The following is a 23,523-nucleotide window of genomic DNA, read 5'->3' as shown; positions in this document are numbered from 1 at the left end:
TATTTTATTCAGCACTACCGAGGGGAATATTATTACTCACCTTAACAACTTTATTCATATATACTGACATCTTACGGCCAGAACTACAACTACGAGAATATATTTACTCACCACATTAACATCGATATTATTCGGTTTGTGGATTAAATAACACAAACCTACAATATCACCATACTGTTCAGTAGCAAACATTATTTTTAAATTTAGCCTAAAATCAAAATCCCAAAATATTTTTAAATTGTTCAAAACAAAAAAAAAAGCCACTAAGATTTATAATTTATTTTGAATCGTTTACAACATGGCAAATTGTTCTTTACGTAACGAAATTGCTGATTATGAAATTGATTCTATTATAAGCAATGGAATATGTCGGAAAATTTTTCACGTGAAATGCATTGATGCTCCAAACAGCTCTATAAAATTATTTGCCAAAAATAGATCTTTCTATCATTTCTGTGAAGAGTGCGATCCTTTCGCATACACTAATATTGCTCGAAATGTCATTGAAAACACCAACCGTTTAGAAAACATGCACAAACAACTACTGTACCTTTCAGACAAAATTGAAAACCTAGCATCACAACATCCACATCAAGGCCGACTTACAAGAAGTAAGTTAAAAAATTCGAATGCTAACTCTGAGCAAAGTTCTTCCTCATCTACAAAACGGAAAAGTGAAGAAGTGGACAAGGACACAGATATTGGTCAACTGAATCCTTTCATAAAGAAACAAAGTTTATCTGTTTCAACTAATCCGGTCTCCATAACAACACAAGAATCAAGAACAATTTCTTCCACTGAAACTATTACTGCAAGTTCTCCTTCTGCATCAGTTCAAACTTCCTTACCAAACTCCTCGAGTCAACCATTTTTATTACCTGCAGTAGAGCGACCCGCAATAGAGCGACCTGCAGTAGAGCGACCTGCAGTAGAGCAACCTGCAATCGAAGATAATAGATACGAATATCCTATTGAACATGGACTTAAAGTTGTTGAAGGTCAAAAACAAATTTTTATTTCTAAACTTGCACCATCTACAAATGCTTTAGATACTAAAACTTATTTAATTCAGAAAATTGGTAAACTAGAATTAATCACAGTGGAGAAAATGCTACAAAGGAACTATTCCAAGTATGCATCATTTAAAATAAGTTGTCCGGACTCGATATTCCATTTACTGAATTCTCCATTATTTTGGCTTAATGGTGTAATCGTACATGAATTTGTGAACAGGAACTCAAAGATACAACCACACCATTTTCGACAGTAACTGACAACGCTAAAACCCAGCAGCATGTATTAATTTACTATCAAAACGTTAACGGCTTACGGACCAAAACCAATATAGTCTATACGAACTTAACCAACCTCCCACGATGTAATTGTTTTAACCGAGACGTGGCTATGTTCATCAATAGCTAATTCTGAACTTTTTGATAGCAACTACCAAATTTACCGACGTGATCGTCATTCTAACTACGATTCAACCGTGGTTGGCAGAGGAATTATTATAGCCGTACAAAATTCGTTAATGTGCTCTCTCGTCGATGACTTCCGACAATCCTTGCTTGAAATATTGTGCATAAAGATAAAAATGCCTAATGGTTTCCTCTACGTAGTGGCTACTTACATTCCGCCTTGCTCCAACAGTGATGTATATGATCAACTTTACGACTGCCTGGATGGCATAACTGAAAACATTGACCCGAACGATGACGTCCAAAGAAATCTCCCTCATAGATTCGATGGCTGCCCTTTGTTTGAATCAAATTAATGGAGTTCCAAACAATAACAATAAAATACTGGACCTTGTATACTCTTCCGAGTCCTTAAACACGGACGCTGCTGTTACACTTAGTGATGTAAAACTTGTCATCGAAGATCGTCATCATCCTGCTTTATCGATACTTTTGAACTTGAATGTTTGTAGCTTCTCGAATGCTTGTAATCTTGTTGAATTCAATTTTAGAAATTGTAACTTTGATGAATTGTTTAATCTCATTGATTGGGATACTTTGCTCAGTGGTTCGAACCTAGATACCTAATAAGTTATTTAAGTTTTATAAAATAATATTTGACTGCTTTTTAGAAACCATCCCTTTACGTCATGTTAAAACTAAAGATAACTATCCCCCATGGTTCGATCGGCATTTGAAATCCTTGAAAAACAAAAGAAATAAGGCGTGGTTAATCAAACTAAAACTGATAGCGACCTACTAAATTATATTGATTTTGAAAATGAATTTAACAACTATTCAAACTATCGTTACAATGAATTCCTAACCAAAACTGGAAATGATTTTAAAATAAATCCTACAAAATTCTGGAATTTTGTTGATATTAAAAGAAATACTGATGGCTACCCAATATGTATGGAGTTTGATAAGTTTTCTAGCCAAGATCCTAAAGTTATATCCAACATGTTTGCGGAGTTTTTTATGAAGTCCTTTGAGGAAAATCTCCCATCTGACCCTCGATCCCCTCTGACATCTCAACAATAAACCCACTTAGGACTAATAAAGGAAACTACCGCCCCATAGCCAAATTCTCTGTTATACCTAAATTGTTCGAATTGTTAGTTTGTGATGTCTTATCTTTTAATTGTTCTTCTATCATTAGTAAAAATCAGCACGGTTTTGTTAAAGAGAAATCTACTGTCACAAATTTGTTAGAATTCACAACGTTCTGCTTTGACGCTTTTGAAAAAAATCTGCAAGTTGATTGCATTTTTACCGATTTTAGCAAGGCATTTGACAAGCTTATAGTATTCCTCTAAATAAACTGTCAAGAATTGGACTTAATGATTTGCTTATAAATTGGTTGTCTTCTTACCTCAGTGATAGACATTATAGTGTAATATTCACACGTAATCACTCAAATAATTTTGTCGTTAACTCCGGTGTACCTCAAGGCAGTCATTTGGGACCACTATTATTTGTTTTATTTATAAATGACCTTCCATCTTTTTAAAAAAACTCTTCTTCATTAATGTACGCTGACGATGTAAAAATATTTCGGAAAATAAATTCATTGACTGATTGTAATCTTCTTCAAAATGACCTACTATGTTTTTGGGAATGGTGCAATAACAATCGTTTATTTTTAAATGTTGATAAATGCAAGACAATGCGTTTCACACGCAAGCATGATTTCATTGTTTTTGATTATATGTTAAACTCCTCTAGTTTACACGTCCAATCCAGCTTTTCTGATCTTGATATAATCCTAGATTCAAAGTTATCATTTACTAATCACTACGATTCAATAATCAAAAAAGCTAATAGATCACTCGGTTTTATTAAACGTTTTAGAAGTGAGTTCCGTGATCCCTTCGTAATTAAATGTCTATTTTTTTCGTTTGCCAGACCTGTATAAGAATATGGCTGTGTTATATGGGCCCCTTATTACAATGTTCACACAAATAGAATTGAAAGTGTCCAAAAGAAATTCGATTTCTTCCTCGGTCCAATTTAATTGAATGGCCTTCCTACCCTCAGAACCTAATTCTCTTGAATATCCCATCCCTTTCTGCTCATAGAGAGTTTTTACAGCTCTGCTTCATCGTTGGATTAATGAATTGATCTATTTCAGTTTTGGGTCGTTTGAACTTTAACGCGGCCCGTGTCAGGTTAAGAACTAGATTGCCAATACGTCCCAGTTTTAGCAGATCGAACTATGGGTCTAACAGTCTGATTAATCAGTTGATTAATATTTTCAATAAACATTATAACTTAATTGACTCTGTTAACGTAAATTTTAAATCAAAACAGTTTAAAATTAGATTTTTCGTTAATTTTGTAAATTAGAAATTTGATTGTTAATTTAACTCCAGCCTATGAACTTGGTGGTAACACACACAAGTTGTTGTTGTTCATTCAAAACCTTCAATAGAAATTTAATTGTGTTATCTTTTTTTATATATACATTCATTTTTATTATTATAGTTGTTTATATTTATAATTACCTGTAACGTAAGGATTTTAACGTGCTCAATAAATCAAATCAAAATTAATGTCTTGATTTTTAGAAGAAATGCTATTCCTTGTACCCGTCTTTAAGAAATGTTATTATCTTTTTTTATTGCTCAGATATTAATTTTTAAATGGAATTATTTTTTTCTTACCCATGATAATTTTTAACTTTGGTGCCGAATTTATTCGAAAAATGAGTTATAAACATAGTGTTTTATAAATTTATTCTTATGAAGAAAACAATTATGAACAAAAATGTTGTTCACAAGTTGGCAGAAAACTTATAGATTTTATGATATTTGGGAAAACCTGCACCAGGTAAAATCTCAAAAAATGTGTTTTTTTGCTTTAGTCAAAAATGGGTACGAATTAAAAATTTATTTTTGTAGTTCATTCCTGTTTAAGACCTAGTAACAACAATTATTTAAAAAGTTCTTCTTGATTTTGTGTGCTTGATAGAGCCCGTTTTTTTTTGGATTTTATTGCTAATATCATTGAATAAATACCAATAGAAGTAGACACCCAGGGAAACTTCCGCTGTTTTCACGTTGTCCATAGTATCGTGCGTGTTTATTGTTTAGGTTTGTGAATTAAAAAAAATTAAGAAAAACAAATCCAACAATCCAAAAGCAAATCCAGCAACCCAAAATCAAATCCTAAACAGCTTATATAGATAAAAGTTTTCCATTTTCAAAAAGTGGAGATAGCCTAGAGAATAAGGTGAATGTCTATTAAGTTTACCTGCCTAAGTTCGAATCTGAAGGGAAATTGAGATTGTTTTTTTTTTATTACATTACTAGAATAAAAATTAGTTGTCAAAAAAATCAACGAAAAAAAAACAATTTCAATTTTTACCGGTATTCGAACCTAGGCTGGTAGGAGTAAAAGGCATCGACCTTGTTCGCTAGACTGATATGACTTTTCAATGTACGAAAACTTATATCAATATAAGCTCTTTGAAATATATAATAATAATTATTAATTTTTTTCTGAAGGTTTAAAAAAATAATTAGTTTAGACGCAATGTATAGTTCATCTATCTTCCGATACTCCTATAGTCGCATGAGTAATCTGCGGTGTCACTTCTACTAATATTAATTGGTATAGGTTCTCCAATATGATTTACTAGATAGAATCCAGGATATTTCTCTGATTAAATTAGCTATTTCATATTACGAAAAAGAAGACGCTCTAGCCCACTAAGGAAACGAATATTAAGATTGGTTGATGAAGATAAGGGTTATCATTGGATGGGAAGAAATGGACCTGTTCAATGATTTGCATAGTTCCCCAAACTTGAAAATATTGGCTTTTTTATGAATAGGAGTGAAAATCGTTACTCATTTGACATCAATAGCAATTCTTGTGGAACAAGAAGAATGTATTCTCTAAACTGTCATTCAAAAAGGGACAATAGATAGAATAAATTAATATTTCCAATAAAATCCAAAAAACCGTCTCTATTAAGCACACAAAATCAAGGAGTATACTTTGAATAATTGTTGTAAACAGAAATAAAAATAAATTTTTAATTCGTATTCATTTTTGACTTAAGCAAAAAAATACATTTTTTAGAGATTTTGACTGTTGCAGGTTTTCCTGAATATCATAAAATCTATAAGTTTTCTGGCAAACTTGATAGCAAAATTTTTGTTCATAATTGTTTTCTTCATAAGATTAAATTTATAAAATACTTGTTTTCGAAGGAAATCGGCCCCAAAGTCAAAAACTATCATTGGTAAGAAAAAAATAATTCCATTTAAAAATTAATATCTGAGCAACTAAAAAAGATTTTAACATTTTTTAAAATCATGTACAAAGAATAGCATTTCTTCTAAAAATTAAGATATTAATGAAGTTTTTATCATGAGTATTAACATTAACATTAACCCAAGAATCATCCCTCAAAATCTTCTTATCTCATCCCGGGACACCTTGTATAGTGTGTGATCGACATCTTTTTCAGAATTTTTACACATCAGATATATCTTCTTGTTTATGAAACTTTCTTTCTTATGTCCGAGGTTTTTATATAAGAAAAACTCGGATGTAAGAAATAAATCTCCGGGATTTTCAAACTTTCTTATATCCGTGTTGCACTGTATTTACCTATAGGGAAATGGGTATTTAACGTAATAATGGTACGTTAGTCTTTAAGAAATTGTAAAATTGTGTCTTATGTTTAAAAACAAAAAATATTAAGATGGGTTTGTATGTAGCAACTATGTTACTTTTGAGATTAAATACAAGAATCTAAAGTGTCTATAAAAATATCATAATTAAAACGGTGTTTGTTTGAGTCAAAACAAAAATGATGGACCACCCTCATGAAATTTGACGTTAGAAAGTCACACATCTTACATCTTATTTGAAGTTATTCTCAGACAGCACAATAGTAAGAATACTTTTAATATTAAAAACAATGAAACAAATTTATATTTATAAGTGTTAATAAATTAAAATACTTAATTTAGTAAATAGGTAAATAAATAAGAGCGAAAAACATACAAAAATATGTCTATATGCTTTCATGCAATTATCCTTATACAAAACTCGTTTTGAAATAGTTAGCTAGTTTACAATTGATGTGATTCCTGGGACAATTTAATTTTATTTTTATTTTAAAAAAATATAAAAAAAAAACAATCTCAATTCATGCCGGTATTCGAACCCAGGCCGGTAGGAGCAAAAGGCTCCTTCCTCCTTTTCTAGACTAATATGACTTTTCAATAAACGAAAACTTATATCGATATACCTAAGCTCTAACACTCAAAAGATACGCGGGCTGAGACCTATCACGTTTTGTAGAGCTAGTCGCACTGAATACGAAATGGTATTTAAAAAGTCCCTAATACCCCCAAAATCTTTGACAGCTTATAAATTCTAGGTGGTTTAACCGAGTTACATGTTTTATACATTGTTCAAAAGGTATATTTATCTCCTATCAGAAACTGTTAAAAAATCGAAAATAGGTAAAAATTTGACGAAGCTAGATTTTTATCAATGGGGCAAGATCAAAAAAACGTTTTCTGCCCCTAACTCCAGATTTTGGGGGTGTAAGGGACTTTTTAAATACCGTTTCGTAATCAGTGCGACTAGCTCTACAAAACGTGATAGGTCTGCGCCCGCGTATATTTTTAAACCTCATTTTTGTAACACCGTGTAATTATTAATTTTTTATGAAGGTTTAAAAAAAATGATTAGTTTAGACTCAACTCGAAAATACATGATAGATGATAGTTGAGGCGCAACCCTATGTAGTTTATCTATCTTCCGGTACTTTAGGTCGCATCAGTAATCTGCGGTGTCACTTCTATTTATAACACTGGTCAACAAGCTTTTTGCCACAAGAACCAAAATATACTTTTCTATATGTTTTTGATATGCTGAACTCGAATCTGAAGTCAGAAAATGTTTATTGGCCTCCGTTTTTGAAATATTACCGTTAGAAAATACCGAAAAACGTCATTTTGGCTGTTTTCGAGGTTATGTTTTTATGTGGGGTAGTTCCTTATGAAAAAATTTGTAACGGTTTCTATAAGAACTGGTTTTATTCTTTCAAAAAATGCGGGTGGCAATGGTGCAGTGGATGTAGTACTTGACTGCTAACCTGAAGGTTGTGGGTTTGATCCCTACCTCAGGCAGCATTCTTTTCTTAATCCCCCAGCTTGGAAGCCACCCGTGGGACTATATGAGATAATAATCATCCTATTCTCAATTCACTGTACCAACAAAATTCTTTCCTATCTTTCTATTCCTTCTAACTAGTGCCGTGCAGTTGCATTTAAAAGACCTTAGGTCTTACAGGCATATAGTTAAATTATTATTATATTATTAAAAATGTTTAAATCTTTCCTTTATCTTTTTTACTGCCCGAGATATTTAAAATTTAAGGAGTGGTCTTTGACTCAGAAATAGCACTGGCCAAACAAATTAAACTTTTTTTGCCACAAGAACCGAAATATACTTTTTTAAAGGTTTTTGAGTTGCTGAACTCGAATCCGCAATCAGAAAAATGCTATTGGCCTCCGGTCTTGAAATATTACCGTTATAAAATGCAAAAATAAGGTTTTTTTTATAACGGTTATATTTCAAGAAGGGAAGCTAATAGAATTTTTCTGATTGCGGATTCGAGTTTAGCGACCCAAAAACCTCTAGAAAAGTATGTTTTGGTTCTTGTGGCAAAAATATTATGACCAGGGACTTAAACTTTAGATTAAATTTAGTTTCTCTTTGGCTTACTAACTGAAACTTAAGATATCTCGAGCAATAAAAGAGATATCGGGAAAATTTAAACAGTTTCTGGAAGAAGAATATCTGTTCTTATAATCACTAGTACAAATTTGTTTATAATGAATTACCCCACATAAAAACAGAAGCTAGAAAAGAGCCAAAATGACGTTTTTCAGCATTTTATAACGGTTATATCTCAAAAACGGAGGCCAATCAAATTTTTTTGACTTCAGCTTCGAGTTCAGCATATCAAAAACCTATAGAAAAGTATATCTTGGTTCTTGTGGCAAAAAAAAGTTCAACTTTGTTGACCAGTGTAATTATTCAATGCTATTATCTTCTGTCAAAAAATAGTTAGGTATTCGCCAAATTTCATTGTATTCTATAAAGTGACTATGCAAATAGTTACAAAATAACTATTTTTTTCCCGGAGTGTATAATATGTTGGTAGTTGAAAAAACGGGACTATTATTTCATATGCATTTGGTTGTCTCGTTCCTTCTTAATTTTGTTTTTCCAACTTTTTGAAGTAGGTATACTGTTGAATGATGACTTTTTCTTCACTTGAATCTAATCGTGATCTTAAAGTGGATTGGTTTCATACTGCACTTGAAAAACTAAAATAGGTAGGATGTAGGTACTTAAAGATTAACGAAATGGTTGTCTTAAAATTGAATGCTTACATCATCCAATAACAACGTGCAAAAAATAATCAGCTGACGACATCCGGAAGTTCATACAAGTGCTAAAAGCTTTTGCCTCCTGAACTAAAAAAGATGAATACCTAAATTTTTCATTGTGTTTGTTTCATTTATTTTTGCTAGTGTTTTCAAAAGCTTTTAATCAAATTACAAACCAACCATAAAAACTCACAAACATACTCGTTTGTATGACGTCTCTTCAGTGGCTTTTAAAAACAAAGGTAGCAATACATATCCCTCCATATATCCTTAGTATTCTTTTCTTGAAAAAAAAAAAAAAAAACAAATTTGGAAACCTTGTGAAAATAAAGTGTGGAAATAAGAAAAGTCTCTGAATTATGTTGCATAAAATATTAGCAGTGTGCGGAAAATTTGTTGTTGCTTCAAAATGTGTTTTTTTCATAGTCTAAAGGAGCTTTTTCTCTGTAACAACTCTTAAGTGGCAGTCCTCATCCTGTTCTTAGCTCACTTCTGTTGCTTTAATCTCGATTGCCTGTTTATTTCAGGAAACTGAAGGAAATCAATACATAAATATTTGTTTCCAAAAAATACCTATTACAAGTGGTAAGATCCAAGACCGTTGCCGAATTTTAACATAATTTGTGTCGAATTCGGTGTGATTTAAAGTTTTTACCTATCATAAGAATTTGCTGAATATTTGTTGTTCTTTTTTCTGTTAATTTGAGTGCTATGAATACTTCTGTGGTAGTGCAAAGTATTTGATGTGTGCGCAATAAATGTCCTTCAACAGAAACTTCAGGAAGAGGAAAAAATAAGCTTTGTGCGTAAAGTGGTATTCATACAAGTAAAGAGAAAGGTACAGGTTGAATTTTTCTCTTTTATAGAATAAAGTATAAGAAGTTAAACATTTAACGCCATTAACATTTAACTAGGTAACATGTGTATTAAGTAATTTTGTTTGTTTTTAACTTGCACTGATTGGCAGGAATTAAAAAAAAAATACTATTTTCTGAAGCGATACCTTCCAAAAGGTAAGTCATGTTAAATCTTATTAATCTAAATGAAGATGTTTGAAAATAGTAAGAGAATTTTCTGAGCATGCGTCATCTTTACACAACAAAAGTGTTCTCTTAATCTTTTGTTTGACAGTTTTCTCGGATACACTTCTTAAAATAACTTTTTATAACAAAGAAACCTTTCTTGTTGGGGTACTGCCTGGTTTGTCTTTTGTATTAATTCAATGCATGCTGTCTTAATTTACTCAAAGGTATCTCCAAAATGAAAATTGAAAGTCGTAAACCGATTCTACACATTCAAATGTAAACACAAAAAGTTTAGAGAATGCATGGAGCTCACAAGAGAAACCGCAGTGTTTTACAAAAAAACATGCTTACGTACGTATGTGTATCTATACATATACTCGTACAAAGTATGTGTAAATTAAATATATATGATGATTAAAATTAGGTATGATTAATTAGTACTAGTGTCACCAAGCGGTCGAAATTCCGCTGTAACCTAGTCGAAATAAATATAAATACCAAAACTAAATTGAAGTATCACATCATGTCACTTGGTCGAACTACCGTCACACTTAGATCAATGATGAACCAATGTTATTGCTTTTGGATCATATTAACCGTTTGAGACGTATTTATATATGTTTATTCAACAGGTGCCTATTAGTCTGTAGGATCGAGAATATTCCTTAGGGTTTGTAGATATAACTAGCAATCACCTGGCAGTGATAGTAGATACAGCTAAATTACAATAAATACCTTGATCAGAAATGTTTACCTATGCATCTCTGTTCTTTAGCACTGCGTTAATATTTTTTTTTCACTTCAGAAATTTCCGATGTAGTGTGCTTAGAGCAAGCTACGATCTGCAATCAGGAGCTCATCATAAGTGCATATGTTAGTGGTTAGTAAATAACACATGCACAAAAATATATACTACGATACAAAACTAACAATTAACATAATATTACATTATAAAATTAATACAGACATTGAAGAACAATTACGATAGAGGTGCACTGGTCCGAAAACTTGTTTTCAATCCCACCTTACTTATAAAGTCGATATAAGATGTGTTTTAGTTAAAAAGCTTAACATATGATTAAGAGGTTCATGTATGCCATAGTTTGTTCTATGTGTTCTACGTGTAAAAGTTCAAATCTTCGAAGGTGGTGAGACCCTCCGCGATAATTAATCCCGATACAGGCCAACAAGGTTGGAGCATCAATGTGTCCATTAAGAAGTTGATGGAGAAATATTAGGTCATTATTAACTCGTCTTTGATACAGAGTTTGAATCTGAAGAAGTTGGATCCTTTGTTCATATGGAGGCAGGTTATAAGGATCAAACCAAGGAAGTCCCTTTAGAGCGAATCTTATGAAATTATGTTGAATTGATTCAATACGGCTTTTGTGAATTTCATAAAATGGAGTCCAAACTTGCGAAGCATATTTAAGAGGGGTTTCGGTCAACCCGACAAAGTTGCTGTTGCAAAATGCAATAATCAAAAACATTCGGAAATCGTTTCCTAGAAAAAGTAATTGTCTGGCATTTAACTGGGTTAAGTGTTAGACCATTTTTTTCACACCAAACACTAAAACTATTAATATCGTTCTGTAAAAGAACGTGATCATCGGTAGATTTAATTATTTTGAATATCTTCATGTCGTCAGCAAATATTTAAATTTCACTCGAACGCATGCATGGTGTTACATCATTTAGGTGGCTTCCTTGAGGAACACCTGAGTGAGCAGTGAAAGAGTCTGAAAGACAGTTTTTAAATTTTACCTGATAGGACCTATTAATAAGGTATGATTCTACCCAGGCTATGAAAAATGGCGGAAACCCAAAAGCCTTAAGTTTAAAAATGATGACATTATGACTAAGCTGATCAAATGCCTTTGAAAAATCTGTGTATACGCAGTCTAATTCCCTACCCTGCTCTAATGCATTTGAACATTTATGAAGAAAGGTGAGCAGGTTTGGAACAGTCGATCTTTTCCTTAGTTGATTCAATGAGAGGTCAAATGCAGGGGATCCGAAAAAATTGTGACATCAACTAAGTTTGGATACAGTATTCAGTTTATCCTAAGCATAAATCTCAGTTTGTGTATTGATTGGTTTTTGTAGCTTTTACCATGTTCTACAATTCATGCATACACATTTTTTGCGTATCATGAACCGTTTTTGAGATATCGATAAAAAAAGTCAAAAATTTACGATACCTATGCGATTTGTTTTTTGACATTATCTATTTTTTGGTGATGAATATCCAAAAAAATATTAAAATCAAATTTGTAGACCCTGTTCAGACCTACAATTTCGTATTTTTTTTTTTGATAAAAATTACGACCTCCAGCCGCCCGCAAAGTCGTTTAGTCCGCACCCACCGCCAAGCAAGCCGCTCGTTCGGTTGTGAAAAAACAATCATTCATGTTTTTTTTAATGTCAAAAAAAAAAAAATACGAAGTTGTAGGTTCTCGGTCATTTTGCATTTCCAAATGTATATAATGACTTGACTAATAGATAATTAATTAACACGTATTACAACAACAACATGAGATCTTACTTTTCAGCAAGATCACGATTCTTGAACCTGGTGAAAAGCAAGATCTCAATAGTTGTTGTAATACGTGTTAATTAATGATCTATATCCCTCTGTCGGCACACGGGTGCGAGTTTGGCCGAAACGTTGCGCCGAAAATAAAAAATTAAAAAATTGACTAAAAGCCTACAAAAAACTATTATTATTGTATAATGATTTATTCATATTTTTTGTTTATATTTTTCGTTTTATATTTTTTTAGTAAAACTAATATTTTGTTTGTACCATTTTTTTAGAAACAACGGCTTGTAATTCTTTTTCGTATTGAGTCTACCAAAGACTCTTAATAAATTTGATGGTATTTGTTCCTATTCTGATCGAATTTTCTCCATGAGATCTGTGCCATTTGAATGGCCACTCCAGAACATCAACATTGACAATTTCCAAAAAGCTTTTTACTAACCGAGGGGTCAATTCGCGATCTGTGAAACTGTGAAGTGATAAAAATAATATCATTTCAACTTTCACAGCGTTTTTTCATTTTATCTCTTCACAGGCAACCCTTTATGCGATACTTAAACTCAATATGATAAGATTTGTACTAAAAAGTACTTAATGAAAAAAACTTTTATTTTTGAGAAAAATAGTTTATGAACCAAAGTTTTCATAACAAACAAATTCGAATAGGTTCGAATCCGTGTGTAATTGAGATTGTTTATTTTTTTTTAATTGTGTTTTTTATTTGTTTATTATTTTTCACAAGAATATTGGTTTGTGATAAATAATTTATCATGTGAAAAGATTTAGACATTTGTTTTATTTCTTTCACAAATCAAGAACCGAATTTATTATGAAAACGTGATAAAACTTATCACTTCACATTTTCACAGATCGGGAATTGACCCCCGGCTGGTGTTTTTGGGGTCGTTATCATGTGTAAACAAGTTATTGTTTTCGAGGCCAAACTTTGTGCAAGACGACCTGTAAAAAAACCTTACGCAAGTTCAATAATTAGAGGAAGTAGGGTGGATGCACGTATATCCGAAAAGCTCCAGTAGCCAGTATTAGTTTAGACAATAAGTAATCAATTTTTTTTTAAATTCTTTGTTATTTATTCCTATTTTAAACTGTTCGGTAATAGGAACCAAATTTTTATGAGTTTCCTTTCCCCGAACACTACTGTTTGGAACTAAGCAACTGCTATAAGTTTCCTTTTATATTCATACAAATTTATAAATATTTAAATTAAATAAATAACACCGGCACCGGCCAAGATTTTTTGGAGAGTAAGTTCAATTTGTTTTTGTCAGATGCCTTTTGCTTTGTGTGAAGGCCTCCAGGACATAGATATAACCCTGTTTATCAAGTTCATACTTTAAAGCACGGAGGAAGTTTTTGACTTAAATTCTAAACTAAAATCAATGAAAAAAAAGTTAAAAAAAATTGAGGATTTTTTTTACTAAATCAAGGGGCATTTCGCGTATGAAGCCGGTACGTCCAAACTTTGTTCTAATAAAATGAAGCAGAGGTAAAATCCTTTGATAATATGCTATTTTAATATTTTTTTGTCAAGAAACGACTGAAACGTATCTTTTCAAAAATTAGCACTTTTTCTATATTTTTGAATTTTTTAGTAATTTAATTTAGAAAAAAAAAATAATTACAAAAATCGGTTGTATGGCAGTTCGATTTTGGGGGTGACACCATAATTTCTGCCCTGGGAGCCACCCATGCTAGCTACGCCACTGAATGCAATACAAATCCAATTGAAAAATATACTATAAAAGGTTTTTATCTATGTAATAGCTTGCTTTAGCATGAGTTTCCACGTTGCGATTGGTATGTCAATACTTAATTTATTAGGTAAAATCAGGCCCGCAGACAAAGTTGAATCTAAGGTAGGGCTAGGTAAGGTAAGGTTAAGTTTGTCGTTTGTACAATAACTGCAAGTGCTCCATAATTTTGTTGTTGACCTGTCAGTCTGTCATATACATTTTTATTGCTGCGGACTACCATGATGAGATTTAAACACACTGTGCTTTGTCTATCAAAATCCGGTAAAGTGTTGCATTTGCCATGGGCACCAAGAATCATAACATTTTTTAACTTTAATTTTATTTCTGAAATAAATTTATTTGGACTTTACTTTTGATTCTCACAATATGTTACTTTATCCAAAACAGTTTACCAAACTGTCAACCCTTAGACTAGAAAGTGGAGACTTCTATTTGCGCTCCAGAAATCGAAATTTCGATAAACTTCCTAAGGGATTCTGTAAGGGCCAGTTGTACAAACGTACAAACAGTTGTACAAACGTGAATCAGGAATTTAACTCACCGATTTCGGCGGATTAGCAGTGGATCAACTTGGTTCAAGGATGGATTTAGCTATTTCAACCTATATGGACCTAGAACTAGTGCTAAAAATCAATTTTTCCATCGGATTCAGAAGATAACAGTTGCTGACCCACGGATTAAGTATTTGTACAACTGGTCCTAAGAACCTAATTTGGCAATGTCTTGCAAACTAATGTGATTGTGTTAAATAAAATAGAGTGGGTATTATTTGATTTTGAACCTGAATAAAAAGTTACCAATTTATGGTATTTCTTTGAGTCTAATAACTATTTTAATACAAAATTAAACAAACCTTAATTCAATTCATTCTGTTTTACTCCCACTTATTGCAAGTTTTAATTAATAGCACTTTCATTTTATAATAAAACAATCATTTCATTTTTAAACTATCAATCAAGTTGTCATTATTTTTTTAATCAACACTCACAAGTGAAAAACAGAAATTTATTTCATCCCATACTAACTGCCTAAAATGGATTAACAACCATCACACGATCTACATAGAAGGATAAAAATAACTATCTTTTGGGGGTGTTCAGACTGAATAGATTTTGAACTCCTTACATCCAGCATTAAAAAAACTTTTTTTTGTATAACTTGTGTTTTCAAAAATTTACTTTGTTTCAATATTACTTTTAAAAGGCAGGTGGCCATGGTACAGAGGAATAGGTAGTTGACTTCAGAGACGACATCGGGGGTTCGAGCCCAACGGTGGGCTCAGTTGGCACCTGTTGGATAACACTAAGCTAAAGGTCTCAGTCGCCCGTGCTGTTAAGTGTCTGTACTTGTACATTAATCTGCGTTGTAGGTAGGTACTTTGTAAATAATAGGTAATAATATTTTTAAAAGAGGTATTGAAAACAGTTCCGTTGTTTAAGTAATGTTGATCAAAAAGCCAAGAAATTAGAAATTCTTTCACCCGATTTTTGACTGCATCATGTTGAGAACACCCTGTATTGAAAATGAGAAACTTTTAAAAGTGTGCATTCTTAACTTAAATTTACCTTCCCTCAGTATATAAAGTTTTCGTAATTCAACACTGCACATGCCATTGCACGTGGAATGGAGATGAGAAATTTATGCAAACATTTATCTTTCTTTATAGCCTCGTATATCTTATTCTAATGATTCCCTTCTTTGGATTTTGATACTCGTTCCCTTGCACCCATATTATGTGTAAAATGAATTTTTTTTTTCTCCGCTTTCCTTAGAAGAACCCGATTTAAGACAGGTTCAATTGGAGAAATGTACATTACGTGGTAAAACCAGTGGTCCTCAGAAACTTTTATTAGTCCCTTGCGATGTTGCTTAGACAAAAAAAGCCAGGAGTCAAAATGAAATACCATGACATCAATATTCCCATAATTCAATGATTATAAAGATGGTGATGGTGGTACATATTTGATGAACTTTTTATAAAGTGTCATATTCGATATCTCTGAGCACGGCACTTGATCAGACAACTAACAATGAATTTAAAATAAGTATAAAATGAACTTCGTTGTTGTATAAGTGCTATACCTACTCCGTCCGATAAAAATTGGCAGTACATACCTGATAGGAGAGCTTTTTTCAATTCAGTGGGACCTAACGATTGCCCAAAAGAAATTCAGGAAAAATATGTCACTGAAACACACAAGAAAACCTCAGACGAGCAATGGCATTGTTGTTGTAATTTCTTTATTAAGCACCGTGCATCCCCCTATGACCAATCTGCCAAACGATCGGTGGCAGAACGCAGAATGAAACTCAATCATCAAAGTTGTTCATTAAAAGTATTCATTATACATACAGGGCCGTCTTTAACTATCCTGGGGCCCTTGGGCACACAAGAATTTGGGGCCCTTTTGAAAAGTAAAATAAGTACAATGGTTGGCTTCAAGGCAATGGTTATGGTTAAAAAGGGGTGCCAATGTATCGTTCCATATAAAGTACCTAGTGTCTTTATTATTGACAGGAGGTGCCAATAATACGTGCATTGAGACATCAATCGTTTCCACTGCCAATAATTTTACTTTTTATACTGCCAATTATTATACCCTGTAGGTATCCGTTGTAAGTTTCAGTTTGAAGAATTGGGAAAAAAGAGCTCAAACGGATTGATAGATTTGCTAAAAACTCTGTACAGACGATTTGTAAGTAATTTCCAAGAGCCGTTTTTTTTATTTGTTTGTCTTTTTATTTTAATGTCTCCTTTTCAACGGCACAGAGAAAAATAGACCACATAAAATAGAACAAAAACAATAAGATTTCTCTATGGTTTTCATCCAAGAAGGAAACCTTATTAAAACAATCGGGTTTTCCTTATTGTTTTAAAATCTGCAAAAAAAAAAAAGACGACCAGGCCGGGAATCAAACTGGGGACTTCAAATCATTAGTCACCCACCTTACCACCTGAACCAACCTGTCATGAAAATATTGATCTCGATTTTTGTTCTAGTGCTAAGTTGCAAAAAAAATCAACTTTTCAGTCAAATTTTAATAAGATTTTCTCTATAAAATTAGTAAGAAATCTCCTTAAAAAAACCTTATTAATCGTTGATTTTAATAAGATTTCCTTATGAAATGTATGGATGGAAAAACAATATGGCAATCTGTTAGTTTTTAGCGGGTCATATTTTTCTCTGTGGGATATCTCCAATATAAAGCTTTCGAGATATTGCAATTTTCTCAAAAACGGATAACGATTTTGCTTTGAAAAAAAAAACATGTACCGCTGCAAATAAGGCCGCACTTCTGAAAGAAGAAAAATATTTTTTGGACCGTTATTAACGGTACCTACTTGCCATAGAACCGACCTCTTAATGTAAACGACAAAACCGATTTTAATGACATAAAAAGGTTTATTCTGATATTAAAATTAAGAAAACTTAAAAAAATAAATTATTTTTTTGAAAAACAATTTTTTTTAAAGTTATTTAATAAACTTTATGTCTCAATCTTTAAACATGAGAGCAATTCGCGATTTAAAAATGTTTGGGGGTGCCAACCATGGCGTTTTGCATTGAACCAAAACATTGATGTATTGATGTTTTTTTGCCGACGAATTGATTCTTTTTTCGTCTTTTAATACGAATCTACACATATTTTTACACTGATTTTAACACTCACTATAAAATTTGACAGTTTTGCAAACTTCAAACGAAATTATTATTAAAGGAAAAAGATAATGGAAGAGAATTCGTTGTTTTTATTACTATATAATAAATAATCTTACCTACAGTGGAAAAAAAAGATATTTTTCTTGTTTTTTGAAAACATTATTGTCTTATTTTTTTAAAAATTGAATTTGGGTTTGGTCGTTTGGATTTAAAATTTTATCCGCATACAACGCCACATAATTTGTTTTCTTTTTGAAAACATATATTTTCCGTATAGGTGTAGAAAAAAAACCCGTATGCCCTTATGGTAAAGACGGCATTGAATACATAAGAATTCCCATTGGTAAGCTTCCTTGATAAACCAAGTAAAAATCTCTGAGAGCTCAATGTCATTTTGAAAGAGAGCAAAATAATTTTGTGGGACAAGTTTCTCACATGAATCGAATATTTTTCAAATCCAACACTTCAACTGCAACTTCACACAATTACAACTTTTCTTCAAATATTAAATTGTGATAATATATAACAATTATTTCAAAATGAGTTATTTCGTGAAGCAAACTCAAAATAATAACATTTTTTTAGCACTTTTATAACTGCACACCACCAAAAAACAAATATCAAAACAATAAAAAAAAAATTATGTAAAAGAAAAAAAACTGAGAAATTGAATCCAAAAATTTAATGTCTTAGAAATCTTATAAAAAAAAGTGAGCGCTCAGCAGAGATTTTTTGTCTTACTTAAAAAATCTCTGAGATCTCACTTGGTGGGACGCACCTTATTATTTTTCTGAAAGAGGTATAAAAAGAAAAATTTATTTTTTTTTTCGTTATTGTGAAATTTTACCGACAAGTTGGTAACGCTGGTACCTTTTCGAAAGATTTTTTTTGATAATACGGCATCGCTTTTTGATATGATAGACATATCCAGAAGACGTGAAGCAGAGTGAGATGCAAATGTCCTATCTTCCCTGTACTGCCAATTTTTATTAGACAGAGTATAGTTGTCTTAAACATAGCTTCCCTGAATAATAAAGTTCAAGGTTTACTCAAATAATTCATGTAAATTGAAAAATTGATTATATTTATTCTATGTTTTATGCAGTGATAGATTTTTTAACTACAGTAGGTGGCCACATGATTATGACCGATGAAAATTTTCTATTGTCACTAATTCTTTAACTTCAAAGCTAAAACTAATTTTATTTAATTTTTCTGTACAGTACAATATTATTACGGTTGTATAAAACATTATGCCACTACGAACTTTTTTTTTAAAGCGGCAAAGTCAAAAAAATTGATGACGATTTTTTCAATATTTCGTGTGTTTTCCTTTTGTTGCAAAATGCCTTTATTCTTTCGGGAACTCTTTTTTTACCTGAGTTGTTGTCCCGTGCTTGTAATGATATAGCCACTCAGCACTAAGCTTTTCCACCAGTTGGTATAAGGTTTTCTGCAGCATTTCGCTAAGAATCCCCAAAGAGCGTTATTTGTGGAATTCATCCCCGGAATATTACTAAGCCTGGGGGGTCATTCCGTAATTTTGAAAACGATAATCGAATCGATGATAATCGTTTTACAGTTTGAGAATCTTTAAAGCTATTTTAAGTCAATTCTGATTCAATATTTCCTAAATAGTTGCCTTCTTAATCGTATCGTACCTATATAATTTTTGAAAATTTTCATTTTCCAAAATTAGTTCGTTTAAACGTCGAAAAATTTTGCTATAGCTGGATCAATATGAATTTTTTTAATGACCCAAAAGTCAAAACTTACATACATATTAGGGTGGGTCAAAAACATCGAAATTTTTTTTTTTGATTTGGTACTCCGAAAAATCGATTGCTTGACCCCTCTAGAATATACACACCAAATATGAGCTCTTTATATTAATGGGAAGGTCCTCCGCTTTGCAATTTTCCATTTTTACATCAAGCTTCTACAAAAAAAAAAATAATTTTTTTATTAATTGACTTTTTAGCAAATTTCTTTTCATATTCTTGTAGGAAATTGAACGCTCTACAAAAAAGACCTTATACACTTTTTTCGTTTATCTAACCGTTGAATAGATATTTGAGGTCCAAAAACCGAGAAAATCTTTAAAAATTCATTTTTTGTTCTTAATTTTGTAACAAATTGAAAAATTATAATGATCAAACGCGCAAGACATATTCTTGTTGGAAATTGATTGTTCCACAAAAAAGGTCTTATTAACTTTTTTCATTAATCTAACCATTCTAAAGATATTCGAGGTCAAAGTTAAAAAAAAATATAAAAACATTTTATATTTTTAAAAAATTTCTAGTTCACTGAAACTTCATTATTTTCAAATTAGCAAGATATATTCTTGTAGGGGCTTAAACGTTCTACAAAAAATTCCTTGGAATGAAATTGATTGCTTTAACCGTTTAGAAGATATTCGTATCCAAACCAATGCTCACTGATTTCAATAGTTTTCTTATGACCCGTATGCATTGCGATTTGGATACGAATATCTTCTAAACGGTTAAAGCAATCAATTTCATTCCAAGGAATTTTTTGTAGAACGTTTAAGCCCCTACAAGAATATATCTTGCTAATTTGAAAATAATGAAGTTTCAGTGAACTAGAAATTTTTTAAAAATATAAAATGTTTTTAAATTTTTTTTTAACTTTGACCTCGAATATCTTTAGAATGGTTAGATTAATGAAAAAAGTTAATAAGACCTTTTTTGTGGAACAATCAATTTCCAACAAGAATATGTCTTGCGCGTTTGATCATTATAATTTTTCAATTTGTTACAAAATTAAGAACAAAAAACGAATTTTTAAAGATTTTCTCGATTTTTGGACCTCAAATATCTATTCAACGGTTAGATAAACGAAAAAAGTGTATAAGGTCTTTTTTGTAGAGCGTTCAATTTCCTATAAGAATATGAAAAGAAATTTGCTAAAAAGTCAATTAATAAAAAAATTATTTTTTTTTTGTAGAAGCTTGATGTAAAAATGGAAAATTGCAAAGCGGAGGACCTTCCCATTAATATAAAGAGCTCATATTTGGTGTGTATATTCTAGAGGGGTCAAGCAATCGATTTTTCGGAGTACCAAATCAAAAAAAAAATTTTCGATGTTTTTGACCCACCCTAATACATATGTTACACATATTAAAATAATTTACTCTAAGATTATGGTTATTTGTAGAAATTAATGATTAATATTTTTTTTTGGTTGTGGAGTTTGCAAATTAATCAGTGATTGGAATAAATCAATAAACACTTTAAAAAAATCAAATATTGCATCCAAAAACGAATAAATTCTCCAAAAACGAGACCTATTTAGCTATCGTTTATTTATTGACGATTATTGAGAAAATAAAAAAAAAAAACAATTTCAACTTCTGGAATCGAACCTTGGACACCCGAGTAAGAGGCAACTACTAAATCACCTAGACTAATACGACTTCTGAGGATGAGAAAACTCTTATTTATATAAACTATTTAGGAAATATTGAATCAGAATTGACTTAAAATAGCTTTAAAGATTCTCAAACTGTAAAACGATTATCATCGATTCGATTATCGTTTTCAAAATTACGGAATGACCCCCCTGTTTATTCTTTAATTTTTCTTACATAATCATGTGGCCACCTACTGTATATAAATATTTATACTTTATATCCCTAAACCACAACAACAAATGCGTACAATTGTGTTGTGCATTTTAATAGTTTTGAATTTGGAAAGTTAAAATGCAGTTCTGCAAAAAATTTTAACGAACTCTAAATTATTTTTTTTATTGGCCACTTAAACTTCACAACAGCTGCTTCGTTATCGTTATATTCACTAAAGACTAGACAAAAGCTTTTCTCGCTAGGCTGAAAAGGAAGAATTCCTGTCATCTCGTGAGTTCTTGAAAAGTGTACTTTAACAACCAAATGACGCACACGTTACCACTTTTGTCTACCGCCTTCAAAAATATATCCCAGTGCTGCTGCACTAACTTATGTCAAGAGTACCTTCATAATTATTGTGCCGTTGTACAATATTCCCTAATAGGTCTGTTGTAGTTTTCCTACTCTTTTTTCATACTGACAAAAATTTGTCCTACCACCTGTGGTGAACACACACATTTTGAGACATAATGACTTTCAAGTACTTTCTCAAATTGTCCTTGATGTACCTACAATAAGGAAGGATTCATTTTTTTTTGTGGAAATTAGTTAAATGATGGAAACAGACACGTACACGTACAAAGAAGGACTTTTAAAGTGGTTGTGCGTTCTGTCCTTTTTTTCTTGCATTCAACTGCAATGCGCTATAGGGCCTCTTTAATAATGTTTGATGGCACCCTCATGATGCAAATTTTAAAATCTAACTTTCAAAAATTACATATTGGTATGACAGAACTGCACCTGTCCTGAGCAATGAAAACAGTGGAGCATAATTAATCAGAAATTACATGTTGGTGATTTGCATATTTACGGACTCAGTCGGCCACACAACTTACCCACCAAAGTCCATTCCCTTGAGTGCCTACGAATGTGGAATGTGTGACCGCATAATTTGATATAGATGCTGGCTGTCAACATGCGCAGCATGCAAAACTTTTCCGCTAAAAAGGTTAAAAACATAATTATTGAAGGTTATTATTGCCTATATTAATTATTGAAAGAGCAAGTTACATAGGTATATTTATTTGCTTAAATATATACAATGCATGTGCTGGTATTAAATTTCCTTACATACATACGTACATACATATGTATATCGGTTAAAAAGAAAATTCCAAGCATTTATGTTATATTCTGAAAGACCAAAGATCATTTCTTTTGCTTTAAAACTATGAAGTGTTTTTTGTTGGTATGTATGTAAAGCTATCCCAACTAGGGCTCTCCTTCTCCATAAATCAATAACAAACATTCAACAAGATATTGGTTTGTGGGTCCAAATCATGGAGATAAAAAAAATTTCAAGCTCCGAATTAAAGAAACAAAAAACAAACATATATTCAGGCTCCAGTCCAGTTCCAATGTTGAGTCTAGTAATCATTTATCAATATCATAGTCAAATCAGACTAAAAGAAGGGTAGGTAAACCTCAGAATGAATGCTAGTATGTATAAATATCTTTGTTTGGAAACTATGAATTACCTCAAAACTCTGGAAGATGCCGATCAAGAAAATATACAAATCGACATCCGCTCAAATAAACCTCGAAACAAAAAGTAGTAGGAAGCCTTCATGTTAAAAACACCATCTCTCAAAATTCGAACCGACCTACTCAGTTGGTATTGCCATGTTCAGAAAAGAGATCCTGAGAACCCCGTCAAAAAGGTAATATCATACAAGCATACAACGTTCCAATACAAGGTAAGTAGGCCAGTCATTATGTCGGAAAAAACGGCTTAGAAATGCAAAATGACCGAGAAAGCTAAATTTTAGATATGTTGTAGAGGATGCTTAAAAAAGCTTAACTTGAAGTTTTCGACCAAGATTTCCTATGAGCTTTTTCCGCCATTTTGAAAAAAAGGATAAAATTGGTTTTTTGACAATAACTCGGCTATCTGACGAGATGCGAAAATTTTACAAGAAGCTTTTTTGTAGCTTTTTACGAGTTCTACAATTCATGCATACACATTTTTTGTGTACCATGAACCGT

At 31.8% G+C, this 23,523-nt stretch overlaps 2 protein-coding genes across 6 annotated transcripts in view; both read left to right on the top strand.

Annotated features, from left to right (window-relative positions):
• Positions 1-298: 298 nt before the first annotated feature.
• Positions 299-1,270, top strand: LOC129909844 (uncharacterized). The gene has a single exon (XM_055986963.1). The coding sequence runs from the start codon at positions 299-301 to the stop codon at positions 1,268-1,270; it is 972 nt and encodes a 323-aa protein (XP_055842938.1).
• Positions 1,271-9,079: 7,809 nt separating this feature from the next.
• LOC129906660 (mucin-17) overlaps positions 9,080-23,523 on the top strand; it is a 470,057-nt gene continuing 455,613 nt past the window's right edge. For 3 of the 5 annotated variants that reach the window (XM_055982509.1, XM_055982505.1, XM_055982502.1), the window contains exon 1: positions 9,080-9,897. The gene's annotated coding sequence lies outside the window, so the exon portion shown is untranslated. The remainder of the gene's footprint in view (positions 9,898-23,523) is intronic. The other 2 variants (XM_055982510.1, XM_055982503.1) reach the window with 1 other exon arrangement.

The sequence above is a fragment of the Episyrphus balteatus genome, chromosome 1 (genome assembly GCF_945859705.1).
Source record: "Episyrphus balteatus chromosome 1, idEpiBalt1.1, whole genome shotgun sequence".
Lineage (NCBI taxonomy): Eukaryota > Metazoa > Arthropoda > Insecta > Diptera > Syrphidae > Episyrphus > Episyrphus balteatus.
The sequence above is the reverse complement of the archived record's forward strand: the minus strand, read 5'-3'. Positions and strand labels throughout refer to the sequence as shown.